At 44.9% G+C, this 15,000-nt stretch overlaps 1 protein-coding gene across 1 annotated transcript in view; it reads right to left on the bottom strand.

Annotated features, from left to right (window-relative positions):
* The window catches only part of LOC143275528 (serine/threonine-protein kinase PAK 3-like), a 53,293-nt gene that overhangs the window by 25,983 nt on the left and 12,310 nt on the right, over positions 1–15,000 (bottom strand). Inside the window, 1 exon segment of the mRNA XM_076579707.1 lies at positions 2,493–2,599. Coding sequence (XP_076435822.1) covers positions 2,493–2,599 — 107 coding nt within the window.

The following is a 15,000-nucleotide window of genomic DNA, read 5'->3' as shown; positions in this document are numbered from 1 at the left end:
GGAGGATGGAAGGAGGGGGAGGGTGGGAAGAGGGTGGAGGATGGAAGGAGGGGAGGGAGGGAAGAGGGTGGAGGATGGAAGGAGGTGGAGGATGGAAGGAGGGGAGTGAGGGAAGAGGGTGGAGGATGGAAGGAGGTGGAGGATGGAAGGGGGTGGAGGATGGAAGGAGGTGGAGGATGGAAGGAGGGGAGGGAGGGAAGGAAATAAGGATTGAATGAGGGGAGGAAGGGAAGGGGGTGGAAGATGGAAGGAGGGGAGGGAGGGAAGAGGGTGGAGGATGGAAGGAGGTGGAGGATGGAAGGAGGTGGAGGATGGAAGGAGGGGAGGGAGGGAAGAGGGTGGAGGATGGAAGGAGGGGAGGGAGGGAAGGAAATAAGGATTGAATGAGGGGAGGAAGGGAAGGGGGGTGGAGGATGGAAGGAGGGGAGGGAGGGAAGAGGGTGGGGGATGGAAGGAGGGGAGGGTGGGAAGAGGGTGGAGGATGGAAGGAGGGGAGGGTGGGAAGAGGGTGGAGGATGGAAGGAGGGGAGGGTGGGAAGAGAGTGGAGGATGGAAGGAGGTGGAGGATGGAAGGAGGGGAGGGAGGGAAGAGGGTGGAGGATGGAAGGAGGTGGAGGATGGAAGGAGGGGAGGGAGGGAAGAGGGTGGAGGATGGAAGGGGGGGGAGGGAGGGAAGGAAATAAGGATTGAATGAGGGGAGGAAGGGAAGGGGGTGGAAGATGGAAGGAGGGGAGGGTGGGAAGAGGGTGGAGGATGGAAGGAGGGGAGGGAGGGAAGAGGGTGGAGGATGGAAGGAGGGGAGGGAGGGAAGAGGGTGGGGATGGAAGGAAGGGAGGGTGGGAAGAGGGTGGAGGATGGAAGGAGGGGAGGGTGGGAAGAGGGTGGAGGATGGAAGGAGGGGAGGGTGGGAAGAGGGTGGAGGATGGAAGGAGGTGGAGGATGGAAGGAGGTGGAGGATGGAAGGAGGGGGAGGGAGGGAAGAGGGTGGAAGATGGAATGAGGGAGGGAAGAGGGTGGAAGATGGAATGAGGGGAGGAAGGGAAGGGGGTGGAGGATGGAAGGAGGGGAGGGAAGAGGGTGGAGGATGGAAGGAGGGGAGGGTGGGAAGAGGGTGGAGGATGAAAGGAGGGGAGGGTGGGAAGAGGGTGGAGGATGGAAGGAGGGGAGGGTGGGAAGAGGGTGGAGGATGGAAGGAGGTGGAGGATGGAAGGAGGTGGAGGATGGAAGGAGGGGAGGGTGGAAGTGGGTGATGGAAGGAGGAGGAGGGAAGAGGTGGGATGGAAGGAGGGGAGGATGGAGAGTGAGGATGGAGGAGGTGGAGGATGGAGAGGAGGGGGAAAGGGTGGAGGATGAGGGTGGATGAGAGGTGGGGAGGGAGGGGAGATGAAGGGGGAGAATGGAAGGAGTGGGATGGAAGGAGGTGAGGAGGAAATGGTGGGGTGGGAGGGGAGGAGAGAGGGTGGAGAGATGAGGAGGTGAGGATTGGGGGTGGTTAGAGGGAGGAGGTGTGGGATGATGGGGAGGGTGGAGGGTGAGATGGAGGAGGGAAGGGGGAGTGGTGAGTAGAGGTGTGAGGGGTGTGAGTGGGGAGGGTGGGAGGGTGAGGTGGAAGGAGTGGTAGTGGAGGTGAGATTGAGTGTGGGGTGGGGGTGAGTGGATGGAGGGTGAGGTGTGAGGTGGGAGTGAGGGTGATGGTGTGGGATGATGGTGGTTGGATGGGAGTTGAGGTGATTTGATGAGGGAGGAGTGGGGGAGGGTGGAGGGTGAGGGGAGGAGGGAAGAAGGAGGAGGGAAGGAAATAAGATTGAATGAGGGGGAAGGAAGGGGTGAGGGAGGAGGGAGGAGGAAGAGGGTGGAGGATGATGGGAGGGGGTGGAGATGGAGGAGGGGAGGGAGTGGGGGGATGGAGGAGGGAGGGAGGGAAGAGGGTGGAGGATGGAAGGAGGGGAGGGAGGAAGGAAATAAGGATGGAAGGAGGGGAGGGGAGGAAGGAGGGTCATGGGTTGAGGTTGGGGCTGGATGTCAGAGTCCTGATTGATTTTCATGTCTTTGATTTTGTGCGGAAGAGAGGAAAGAACAAAAGGAGTGATGAAAGAAAAGAAAAGAAAACAGAAAAGTGCACACATGCTCACATACACATACATATGCGCACACACACACACAAACACACATGCGCACGCACACGCACGCCCACGCACACACACACACACACACACAGCGACAGGACTGAACGTGAACTACTCAGTGAGATGGTAACATGCAAGCGCGCGCGCGCGCACACACACACACACACACACAGGTCTCACCATGAACTCCACAGTGAGAATAATGAAAGAAAACAAAAGAAAAGATAAAAGTGCACACACACACACACACACACACACACACCTGTACACACCACACACACACACACACACAAGCACACACCCCTCCCCAACATACACCCCCCCCCCACACACACACACACACACACACACACACACAGTACTGACCGTGAACTCCCCAGTGAGGTGGTCAAACTCCACATGCACCGTGTGCACCAGGTTGGAAGGGTTGGAAATGACCGGCTTGTCATTGGTCGGCTTTACCGTCTTGGGACCTGAACACAAACAAATCATTCTTTTTTCTTTCTTCTTCTTTTTTTTAATGACTCATAATGAGGCAAAGGAAGGGGTCAGTTACACTGTCTTAACTCTCTCCATACGAACGGCGAAAGAGACGACGTTAACAGCGTTTCACCCCAATTACCATCATCAAAATATTGCAAGTGGAAGGCTCTTGTACTGAAGAGGTGAATGTTGACAAATAATACCACAATTCTGACGACGGAAGCTAAAGGTTGGGTCATTCAGACACCCACTGGACATCCGAGGGGTCTGTGTAGAGGAGAAGAGAGGACTGGCCGTACTGAGTGAGTTAAGACCTGAACATGTACAAATAATTTCCCTTTTATATATGAGGCACACACACACACACACACACACACACACACACACATGCACACACATTATAATGGGAGAAAAGAAAAAGTATACAAAATGTAATACTATCATGCTGATACATACAAATATAACACACCTCAGCCACCAAACTTTCTTTTTTTCTTTTTTTTAATTAAAGATGCCAACACACTGACACTGGACACAATAATGATTACACAAACCAAACACACACACACACACACGCACACACACACACACACACACACACACACCAAAAAAACAGAAACTGAGCCAACTGCACACAGTAATCTCTCTGTATCCATACCAACATCATAATCATCATCATGACGTACCACTTTTTCGCTCAGAGCTCCGTCGCTTCAGATTATTGGCCAGGTTTTGCCAGCTACCCGGCATGGTGAACTGTGTCACAGTATTGATGCTGTATACGTGTATATGTATGTGTGTGTGTGTCACTGATCGCAACCACGGGTACGCTTCCAAGCTAGCGTCACTCAAAGACACCAAAACACTTCTGAACAAGTGTTGATCACTGAAATTCCTTCTTCTCCAAGCACAAAATTTGTAAACAGTTCACATGTCTTTCAACAAGTCCAATGGCCAGCAAAGGGTGATTTTTTTCTGGTTTAAGCATGTCACCGAAGCACTTTAAAACATGTCTTGATCACTGAAATTCCTTCTTCTCCAAGCACAAAGTTTGTAAACAGTTCACATGTCTTTCTACAACTTCAATGGCAAGGAAAGGGTGATTTTTTTTCTGGTGTAAGCATGTCACCAAAGCACTTTAAAACATGTCTTGATCACTGAAATTCCTTCTTCTCCAAGCACAAAGTTCGTCAACACTTCACATGTCTTTCTCCAATGACCAGAAAAGGAGAAAAAAAAATTCTGGTGCAAGCATGTCACCAAAACACTAAAAAACAAGCCTTGATCACTGAAATTCCTCCTTCTCTAAGTGCAAACTTTGTCAACAGCTTACGTCTCTCTCTCTCTCTCTCTCTCTCTCTCTCTCTCTCTCTCTCTCTCTCTCTCTCTCTCTCTCTCTCTCTCTCTCTCTCTATATATATATATATATATATATATGATGGGCACATTGTTTTAAGTACATATTCATTCAGTTTGTACTTGTTTTTGTTGTTGTTGTTGTTGTTGCTATGGATAACACAATGTTATATGCAACCTCACCGATCCACCCTTCCCCATTGTATTGTGGCCCAAGGCCGATGTACATTAAACTTTCTGAGTTCTGAGTTCTGAGTTCTCTCTCTCTCTCTCCAATGGCAAGAAAAGGAGATTTTTTTTTCTGGTGCAAGCATGTCACCAAAACACTTTACAAAAAGAGAGGCAAGGCCTTCAAGACTCACTTGTGATAAATTAAGTCCCCTAGCATTAATTACAGAGTAATTTCCCTTTTTTTACTGTATGCACCAAAACGTTTGCAAAATAAATAAAAATTCTATGCTTGACAAAAGAAGTTCCTGTTTGAACAAAAAATGATAATAACGACTCCTCTTGTTGTTGTGTCAGAATAAGAGGTCAAAGTGCCAAGTTTAGAGAATACAAAAAATATAAATATAACAGTAAATGCAGTTTGCATATAATTAGACTTTTTTTTTTCTTTTTTTCTTTTTTTTTGTGCCCATTCCAGAGGTGCAATATTGTTTTAAACAAGATGACTGGAAAGAACTGAATTTTTCCTATCTTTATGCCAAATTTGGTGTCAACTGACAAAGTATCTGCAGAGAAAATGTCAATGTTAGAGTTTACCACGGACACACAGACACACGGACACACACACACACAGACAACCGAACACCGGGTTAAAACATAGACTCACTTTGTTTACACAAGTGAGTCAACAAGTCTTCATCACTCAAAGTCCTTCTCCCAGCACAAAGTCTGTCAACAGCATACAAGCCTTCCTCTGAGGGTCTGGGTTCAAAACCGAGTGTCTTCTAGCCATTTGGTTGAGACAATAAACCGAGGTCCTGAAATGAAATGAAATGAAATTATGGTGCTTAGAGCCTCGCCGACCACTAAGGCCATCTCAAGGCTATCGCCGCGTTAATAACTACTACAAGGGTAAAAAAACAAACAATTAAAACGAGTCACCACTTCAAACTTTCCACTCCAAAGTTTAACCAAAAAAAAAACTTCCATAGTTTAAAACCTTCAAATCTGGTTAAAAATGTTCACTTCTTTTAAGAAGTCCATCAGCACCCACGGAGGGACATCACGAAACAAGGTCTTCAAAGAAACCGCCGTGTAATGTCTGTGTCTAATGTCATGCAGATCCCAACAGTCAAGGAGCACCTGTTTCACGGTGAGAGGCTCATCACAGGGAAAACATCGAGGGGCCTCTTCCCCCTTCAACCGAGGTCCTGTGTGCAGCACACATTTGGCGCAGTGAAAAAGAACCCATGGCGACAAAAAGTGCTGTCCTCTGGTCAAATTCTGCAAAAGAAATCTACTCTGATAGGGACACAAATATATATTTGCGCACTCAAGGCCTGACTAAGGGCGCTGGGTAACGCTTCTGTTGGGCATCTGCCTAGCAGATGTAGTGTATCATATATGGATCTGTCTGACCGCAGCGACGCCTCCTTGAGAAACCGAAACTGAAATGCCTTCCTCTCTCCAACTGCCAGAAAAAAAAGAAGAATTTTTCTGATTCAAACGTGTCACAAAAACAATTTCAAACAAGTCTTGATCGACTCTGACGTCTGAGTTTTTTCTCCAAGCACAGAATATGTCAATCAATTACATGCCTTGTTCTCTCGCACAGCTAGTCAAGGGAATCAATGCCCCAGTTCAAACCTGCAGTACATGCACATATGCCTGCGTTTCGCTAACAAAATTTTCACTATCCCAAAAAAAAACTTTTAGTTGGAAAGGAAATGGGGGTACAACACAAAACGTTTCTATTCTTGCTTTCAGATTCTGAATTAAGAATAATAATGATGATAATAATATTAATAATAATAATGATGATGATGATGATAATAATAATTTGTATTTGTATTTCTTTTTATCACAAGAGATTTCTCTGCGTGAAATTCAGACTGCTCTTCCCAGGGAGAATGCGTCACTACTTACAGTGTAACCCTTTTTTTGTGTGTGTGTTTTTTCCTGCGTGCAATTTTCTTTATTTTTCCTATCGAAGTGGATTTTTCTACAGAATTTTGGCAGGAACAACCCTTTTGTTGCCGTGGGTTCCTTTACGTGCGCTAAGTGCATGCTGCACACAGGACCTCGGTTTATCGTCTCATCTGAATGGCTAGTGTCCAGACCACCACTCAAGGTCCAGTGGAGGGGGAGAAAATAACAGCGGCTGAGTCGTGATTCGAACCAGCGCGCTCAGATTCTCTTGCTTCCTAGGCGGACGCGTTACCTCTAGGCCATCACTCCAGTAAATAATAATAATAATCATAATTAATAATCAACAGCAAAGTGAGAACCGTATTATCAATGGTTTCTCCAATGCAATGGGAAACCTTTTTCAGCCTAGTCTTTTGTGAAGGACCATGGCTCAAAATGCGATGGGAAATCTTTTACAGCTTAGTCTTTTGTTAAGGACTAGGACTCTCAAACAAGGAGGCAAAATTGCACTGGCTCTCAGTGCTGCAGCCTTGGGGCTCTAGCTGGCCTTTGGGAACCATCCCAGTGCCGACTGTCCTAAAACCCTCTTGGCCGAGAGGGTGGGGATGTAACTTGGGCAGGGCACTGTCCACTATAATCAAATTCCAGCCCAGATAGTTGGGACATCAGTTGCCTCCTCTGCTGTCCTGATTTTCATAGTCAGACACAACTGACTATCATGTAAATATATATACATATAGATGAATAAAATAAAATAAAATAATAATAATAATCAGCAATCAAAAACTGTCTTTTAAAAAAAACCATCACAGTACAGATACATAAAAAAATTTGTTTAAAAATACTCTTTTTTCTTTTAAAGACCCAAAAAGGCTAGCATCTGTAAGTATATCCTGTAATATCACAAATCTAGTCACTTATTCAAAAACAAATATTGAATCATTTGTTGAAGGAAACCGCTTCTGAACACTAAATTATCAAATCTCTCCAAGTACAACCGGACCTCAAATACCACCACTAAATATATATACAAAAACAGAAAGAAAAAAAAAGAATAAAAAAAAAAAATAAACAAATACATCAATCATTTTCCAGCTAACTGAAACAAAACATTCGACCACGTACACACACACTACAGTGACAACAACAGAGACCCACCACTCACAACGGCAACTTGATCTGTCCAACGACAAAGATCTTGGTCCCCCTCTCTGCCCCCCCCACTCCCTCTCCCCACCACCTTTGCCCACTCCCTGCTCTCCCCTCCCCCCCCCCCCCCCACCTCCCCAACCTCCTCCCGACTTCAAACCACCAACAAAGATGTCGCCTTCACTTAATCATTAGTCATTCGGATGAGACGATAAACAGGAGGTCCCGTGTGCAGCATGCACTTAGCGCACGTAAAAGAACCCACGGCAACAAAAGGGTTGTTCCTGGCAAAATTCTGTAGAAAAATCCACTTCTATAGGATAGTTATCAGTTTCAGTAGCTCAAGGAGGCGTCACTGCGTTCGGACAAATCCATATTCGATAGGATAAACAAATAAAACTGCACGCAGGAAAAAAAATGGGTGGCGCTGTAGTGTAGCGATGCGCTCTCCCTGGGGAGAGAGCAGCCCGAATCTCACACAGAGAAATCTGTTGTGATAAAAAAAGAAATACAAAATAAAAATATCAACCAGTCTCACGCACCATGCTCACCCCATGGTTCAAAGACAGAAGAGGGAGAGAACTATTGCCATCTCAAAGACCACTCAGAAAAGAAAGACTAATAAAAGAGAGTGGATACTTTTGGAAGCACAGCTGAACTCTATAAATGATCAAGGACCATGCACCTTGATCCCCCTTCACTGCTGACTCTTGGTCAAATGAGATCGGTGTGACATGAGTTTGAAGTGCCGCTACTCATTTTCTGTGTATCGATGGTGTCATTAATGTCAGTGGGCAAAAGTGGAGAGATGGCCTAGAGGTAACGCGTCCGCCTAGGAAGTGAGAGAATCTGAGTGCGCTGGTTCTCGACATCACGAAACAAGTCTTCTGAGAATCCACTATGTAATGTCTGTGTCTAATGTTACGCAGATCCCAGCAGTCAATGAGCAGAACAATAAAGGCAAATATCAAGTGAAAGAGAAGGAACAAAGGCCACAACTATCAGGACAGAAGAAGAAAGGTCCGTCACTCGGCATCTGACAACAAGTACCTCAGTAACCCACACAAAATACATTCTTTAACTCTCTCCATACGAACGGCAAAAGAGACGACGTTAACAGCGTTTCACCCCAATTACCATCATCAAAATATCGCAAGCGGAACGCTCTTATACTGAAGAGGTGAATGTTGACAAAGAATACCACAATTCTGACGACGGAAGCTAAAGGTTGGGTCATTCAGACACCCACTGGACATCCGAGGGGTCTGTGTAGAGGAGAAGAGAGGACTGGCCGTACTGAGTGAGTTAATGCTGTTCAATTGCTGTGAAATTCCGGGAACAACATTTCTAAGTCATACTTTCTAGTCTGATCAGCTGCAGTAATAAAAAAATAAAAATAAAAACATCTATAAACAAGGTAAATAAAGTAAGAGCTGTCAACCATTTCATGAGTTTACTTGGGACTGACAAAACGCCAAAAATGTTTCAAAAAGGAAAAAGAAAAGAAGTCTTGTTTTGCATAGGTTAAAGTATCTCTATCATCATAATTGACAAGTTCATGCAAGAGATGTATATACTAATATATATATACATGTATTAGAGAGAGAGGGGGGGAGGGAGAGAGAGGGTGGGGAGGGGAGAGAGCAAGGGGGGAGGGAGAGAGAGAGAGAGAGAATATCCTGATAAAATCAACTGAAATTAAACCAAAAAATAAAGAACTCTAAGAGCTGAAAGAGTTGTCCTTTCACAATCTCACAGGACTATCTCTGCTCTGATCGGTTCTATTTCCCTTCTACAGTTTTCCTCCCCCACCCCCACACCTACTCACATGTTTGTGCAACCAACAATCATCTACCTGAATATCTAGTCATCAGCCCCATCCACATGTAATATGCAGCTTCTGTTCAAACGTGTGTGTGTGTGTGTGCTGTGTGTGTGCTGTGCGTGTGCGTGCATGTGTGTGCATGCATGTGTGTGTGTGTGTGTGCGCGTGCATGCATGTGTGTGTGTGTGCAGTGCATGCATGCATGAGTATGCACAAGTTTTTATATTGATATGCACTTGTATGTATCTTATTTCTACTGTATCTGTGTTCGTGTATGATTTTCGATTTATGTTCCTATCTTGTTATGTACTATCCCCCCCACCCCCAATATTCGTTCGTTCGTTCTTTAGTTTAACGTCTTTTCACTGTAAGTGATATTAGACAAGGGAAAGTGGGAGGAGGAGGAGGGGGGGGGGGGGGGAATTACTGTGTACGCATTCGAGTAAGTGAAAGTGTGTGTGTGTGTGTGTGTGTGTGTGTGTGTGAAAATTACTTATTCCTTGTGACCCCGATACACTTGGTAATAAAGGCATATTCTATTCTATTCTATTCTATTCTTAAATGGTGTTCTTGTTGTTTAATGTGGTACTTTCTTGCATGACATTTTTGTCCCTGTGCATTCAGCCAGGCTCTAACTTCAAGGCCAATTTGAACTAAACTGAACTGACACATACTTGTGAAAACACATTAACTCTCTCCATACGAACGGCGAAAGAGACAACGTTAACAGCGTTTCACCCCAATTACCATCATCAAAATATCGCAAGCGGAAGACTCTTATACTGAAGAGGTGAATGTTGACAAAGAATACCACAATTCTGACGACGGAAGCTAAAGGTTGGGTCATTCAGACACCCACTGGACATCCGAGGGGTCTGTGTAGAGGAGAAGAGAGGACTGGCCGCACTGAGTGAGTTAAAACGGACGTTCCACAACTGTTCTGATTGCTGTACAAGGTTCTACAAGTACTCTGCTTGCTGTAGCACACACACATTCTATTGACACCAGCACCAGTCGAACACGTTATCTCTTTGCGTGAGGAAACACAAGCTGTCATAATCACCTCACTCTTTTGCTCCAAGCTTGTCCAGTGAACATTGCTTTTTTTTTTTTGCTTTTTTTGTTGTTGCCCCATTGAACCACAAACACTATCTGAGAACAATGACAGCCTGCACACTGATCATTCTGAATGGGAAGTGTTCCACGAACTCCAACAGCACCAGTGGAACATTCTCTTTGTTCGTTCTTTAGTTTAGTGTCTTTTCACTGTCAGTAATATTAGACAATTAAATATAATAATTAAAAAAAGGGGGGGGGGGGCACTGGGGAGGGCTGAGGGAAGAGGAAAACAGAAATGGTAGAAATCTAGAAAACTACAAAAAATGCGTAACTAACATGCAATTACATTTAACAGTAACAATTCAATAAGAATAATAATAATAATAATGATGATAATAATCATAAACCATTAACACAATTCTGAAGTACATTAAAGGAATGTAGAAATAGAGCTATGAACTAATGCATGTGAAAGTTCGACCATAAGAACCTCGTCAGAAATTACTTTCCAAAAATCTCTTTGAAATACTTGGGCAAGATGGTACGTAACTGCTGACAATGGAACAAACAATGATACAAGCTGAACTGCTTACCACAGATGCATATAACATTTTTACTATGTCTTCAGCGCATCAAGTTTTATACGGAAAAAAGTAGAGGTTATTAATCTTGTATAGCAAGCTGATGGATTCGGCATCTTTTCTTTCATAATATTCTCGGGGAATAATGTTCCTTTATGTTTTAAAAACTTTTTCTTCCATCGGTTATGAAATCGACCCCATGCTGTCATAATCACCTCACTCTTTTGCTCCTAGCTTGTCAAGTGACATTGCCATTTTTTTGCCCTATTGAACCACACACAGTCTAAGAACGCCAACAACCTGCGAAGTGATCATTCCAAATGTGAAGTGTTCATCAACTTCCAAGAACTAAAACAGCCTGCAACTAAATGTTTGCTTTTTTGCCAGCACTGTTTACCTGCAAAGAAAAACTCCAGACTTTCTCTAAAACATGAGCTTTTTGCCAAGTTCTCAACCCTCATAAAACAAAACCTTAATAACAATAATAATAATAATAATGGATACTTATATAGCACACTATCCAGAAATCTGCTCTAGGTGCTTTACAAAAACGTTTTGTTAACATAAAACATTACATCTATGTTACATACACACACCAAAATGTGATTACACACCCCTGCGCGCGCGCGCACGCGCACACACACACACACACACACTGCGTACATACATTTTAACAATACATGTGTATCTAACAGCTACCCTAACACATGCGCACACATAGGCAGGCACAAACTTACATAAACGCATGCGCACACAATACACATTCATATACATGCATGTAGTTCTGTACACATACATATGTATATATACATAGTCAAGCACAGCTAACGCAAAGGAAGTGGACCTGCCACAATTGAAGGTGAGTTTTGAGACGAGATTTAAAAGATGCGAGGGAATCAGAATGACGGAGGTTATCAGGGAGCTTGTTCCACGTCTTTGGCGATTGAAAAGAAAACGATCTGTGTCCATAGGCACACAGCACCAAGACCCCATCACTGAACAACCTGACCCTTAGGATAGCTGCAAGTCAACAGGTCATTCAACTCAAACTCTACCAAGTTCTGATGTCCACAATTTCTCCGAGAGAGGTCAGACATGCTTAAAACTCTGTTGTCATGATTTGTCACGAGGAAAAACCATGGCCACAAGCATTAAGTGCTTACATGACTTTATTGTATTGTATTGTATTGTACTGTATTGTATTGTATTGTACTGTATTGTACTGTATTGCATTCCATCGCATTGCATTGCTTTGCTTAGCATTGTATTACTTGTATACAGATTTCTCTGTATGAAATTCAGGCTGTTCTCCCCAAGGAAAGTGTGTCGCTAAAGTGCAGTGCCTTTTTTTTTTTTTTTTTTTTTTTTTTAGAAGTGTATTATTTTGTCATATCAAAGTGGATTTTTCTACAGAATTTTGCCAGGAACAACCTTTGTGTTGCCACAGATTCTTTTACATGCGCTAAGTATGTTTGCCAGGAACAACCTTTTCATTGCCGGGGGGGTTCTTTTACAAGCGCTAAGTGTGTGTTGCAACCAGGACCTCAGATTATTGTCTCATCCGAATGACCAGCGTCCAGACCACCACTTAAGGCGTAGCGGAGGGGGAGGAAACACTGGCGAGCGTGGGATTCAATCCAGTGCGCTGAGATTCTCTCGCTTCCGAGGTGGACACATTGTAACAGCAGGCCATCACTCCACTCGGATGTATGTGCGTTCAGGGTTGAAAGGGTTAAGCAAAACTTGTGGACAACAAAGTGGACTTCAAAGAGGCTCAAGAGGCTGGCAGTGTGAATGCCATTGTAATGACTGGCCACTTGGACTGTCCCTCCTCCCCCCCCCCCTCTCTCTCTCTCTCTCTCTCTCTGTGTTTCTACTGGCACTATTGTAAAACAGTTTGCTATTGACTTGTATAAAGCATTTACAATTCACAGTGTATTTTGTGGTCATTTAACTTTAGCTCTGCATTATTCTACCTGTAGTTTTTCACTTATTGATAGGTAGAGAGAGAGAGATATAAAGATATACAGAGATATATTGAGATATAGATAAAGACAGATATAGATGTTTTGGAATGTTTGTTCACAGTACCCCCCCCCTTCATGAGAGGCCATTGCCTTTGTTCACATTACCTGTATCCATATACTGACGTAGATCTTTCCTCTGACCATATCTCCCTCTCTCTCTCTCTCTGCAATTCATTCTCTTTCTCACTCTCTGTCTCTCTCTGCCTCTGTCTGGAACAACCTGTCTGAAACAGCTATAGCAGCAGACACCTTGGACACCTTTAAGTCTAGGGTGCCCCCCCCAATCAGTAGTTAATTAGATAATAGGTCCCCTACGCCCCCCCCCCCCCCCCCATCCTCCTCCCCACCCCCTCTCTTACCCTAATATTTTTGGGTTTTTTAATTTATTTTGGGGGCCCTGCTGTCTTAGATCAGCAAGGGACCGGCTAGCTTGGAAGGGCGAAAAGTGAAGTGATAGTAGCCTGCCGAAGAACCCACTTAGAGTAGGACTAGGTTTTCATCCTCACTAATAGGTCTGTCGCTTTCTGTAGCTTGTTTTTCTTTCATCGCAACCCAACAAAAAAAACGGCGTAAAAATCAAACTGACGATTGTGGCCGTCGACGCAGTGAAAGTGAAAGTGAAGTCTTCTCAACTTCCCGCCCCCTACCTCCCCATGCATGGCACTGCTATGTGTTTCATGTACCTGGATTTTTGGTTTGTATATGTGTGCTGATGTTCGATGTATCGTTCACCATGTTTTAAGTTTCCTCTCTTCCATGACATGGGCACACGGCCTCGGGCATTAAAATCATCTGATTCAAAATCTGAGTCAGTCTCTCAACCTCTTTCTGTCATTCTCTCTCACTCCCCCCCCCCTCTCTTTCTCCCTCCCTCTCTTTCTCTCTCCCTCTTTCTGTCATTCTCTCTCACTCCCCCCCCCCTCTCTCTCCCCCCCCCCTCTCTTTCCTTCCTCCTCTTTCTGTCATTCTATCTCACTCCCCTCCCTCTCTCTCTCTTCCTCTCTGTCATTCTTTCACTCCCCCCCCCCTCTCTCTCCCTCCCTCACTCTGTCATTTTCTTTCACCCCCCCCCCTCCCCTGGCCCCCTCTCTCCCTCCCCTCTCTTTCCCTTTTTTCTCCCCCCCCCCTCTCTCTCTCTCTCTCTCTCTCTCTCTCTCTCTCCCTTCCTCTCTATCTCTCCCACTCTTTCTGTCATTCTCTCTATCTTACCCCTCTATCTCTCCTACTCTTTCTGTCATTCTATCTTACCCCTTTATCTATCCTACTCTTTCTGTCATTCTCTCTATCTTACCCGTCTATCTCTCCTACTCTTTCTGTCATTCTCTCTATCTTACCCGTCTATCTCTCCTACTCTTTCTGTCATTCTCTCTATCCTACCCCTCTATCTCTCCTACTCTTTCTGTCATTCTCTCTATCCTACCCCTCTATCTCTCCTACTCTTTCTGTCATTCTCTCTATCTTACCCGTCTATCTCTCCCACTCTTTCTGTCATTCTCTCTATCTTACCCCTCTATCTCTCCCACTCTTTCTGTCATTCTCTCTATCTTACCCGTCTATCTCTCCTACTCTTTCTGTCATTCTCTCTATCTTACCCGTCTATCTCTCCCACTCGTTCTGTCATTCTCTCTATCTTACCCGTCTATCTCTCCCACTCTTTCTGTCATTCTCTCTATCTTACCCGTCTATCTCTCCCACTCTTTCTGTCATTCTCTCTATCTTACCCCTCTATCTCTCCCTTCCTTCTCCTTCTCTTTCCCCTCTTTCTGCCATTCTCTCTCGTTCACTCCCTATTGCTCTCCCTTGGTATGTCTAAAGTCTTGCCCCTCTCTCTCTCTCTCTCTCTCTCACACACACACACACACACAAACACACACACACACACACACACACACTCTCTCAGTCTCTCTCAAAGTAATGAGTCACTTAGCGTCTGTTCTAGTCTAAGTGGGTTTCTCCCTAAGGATTTCTCCACTCTCGGCGTTGTGCTCAGCCAGCAAAAGCTCTTTGTTGAAGAGAGGGAGGGGCAGGACGACTGACTGACAAACTTCTCATGTTCTGAACAAGTGCCACTCACACTGTCTTTCTTCTTCTGTGTGTGTGTGTGTGTGTGTGTGTTGTGTGTGTGTGTGTGTGTGTGTGTGTGTGCGCGCATGCATGTGTGCATGCATGTGCATATATACGTGCGTGTGTGCATGTCTGTGTGTGTGTGTGTCAATGTGAGTTTGTGTCAGTGGACCTAAGTGTGCCTATGTGCTAACATAAATGTGTGTGTATGCATGTGTGTGTATGTGTGTGTG

This window comes from Babylonia areolata, chromosome 30 (assembly GCF_041734735.1).
Source record: "Babylonia areolata isolate BAREFJ2019XMU chromosome 30, ASM4173473v1, whole genome shotgun sequence".
NCBI lineage: Eukaryota > Metazoa > Mollusca > Gastropoda > Neogastropoda > Buccinidae > Babylonia > Babylonia areolata.
This window is presented reverse-complemented; position numbering and strand designations above follow the sequence as displayed.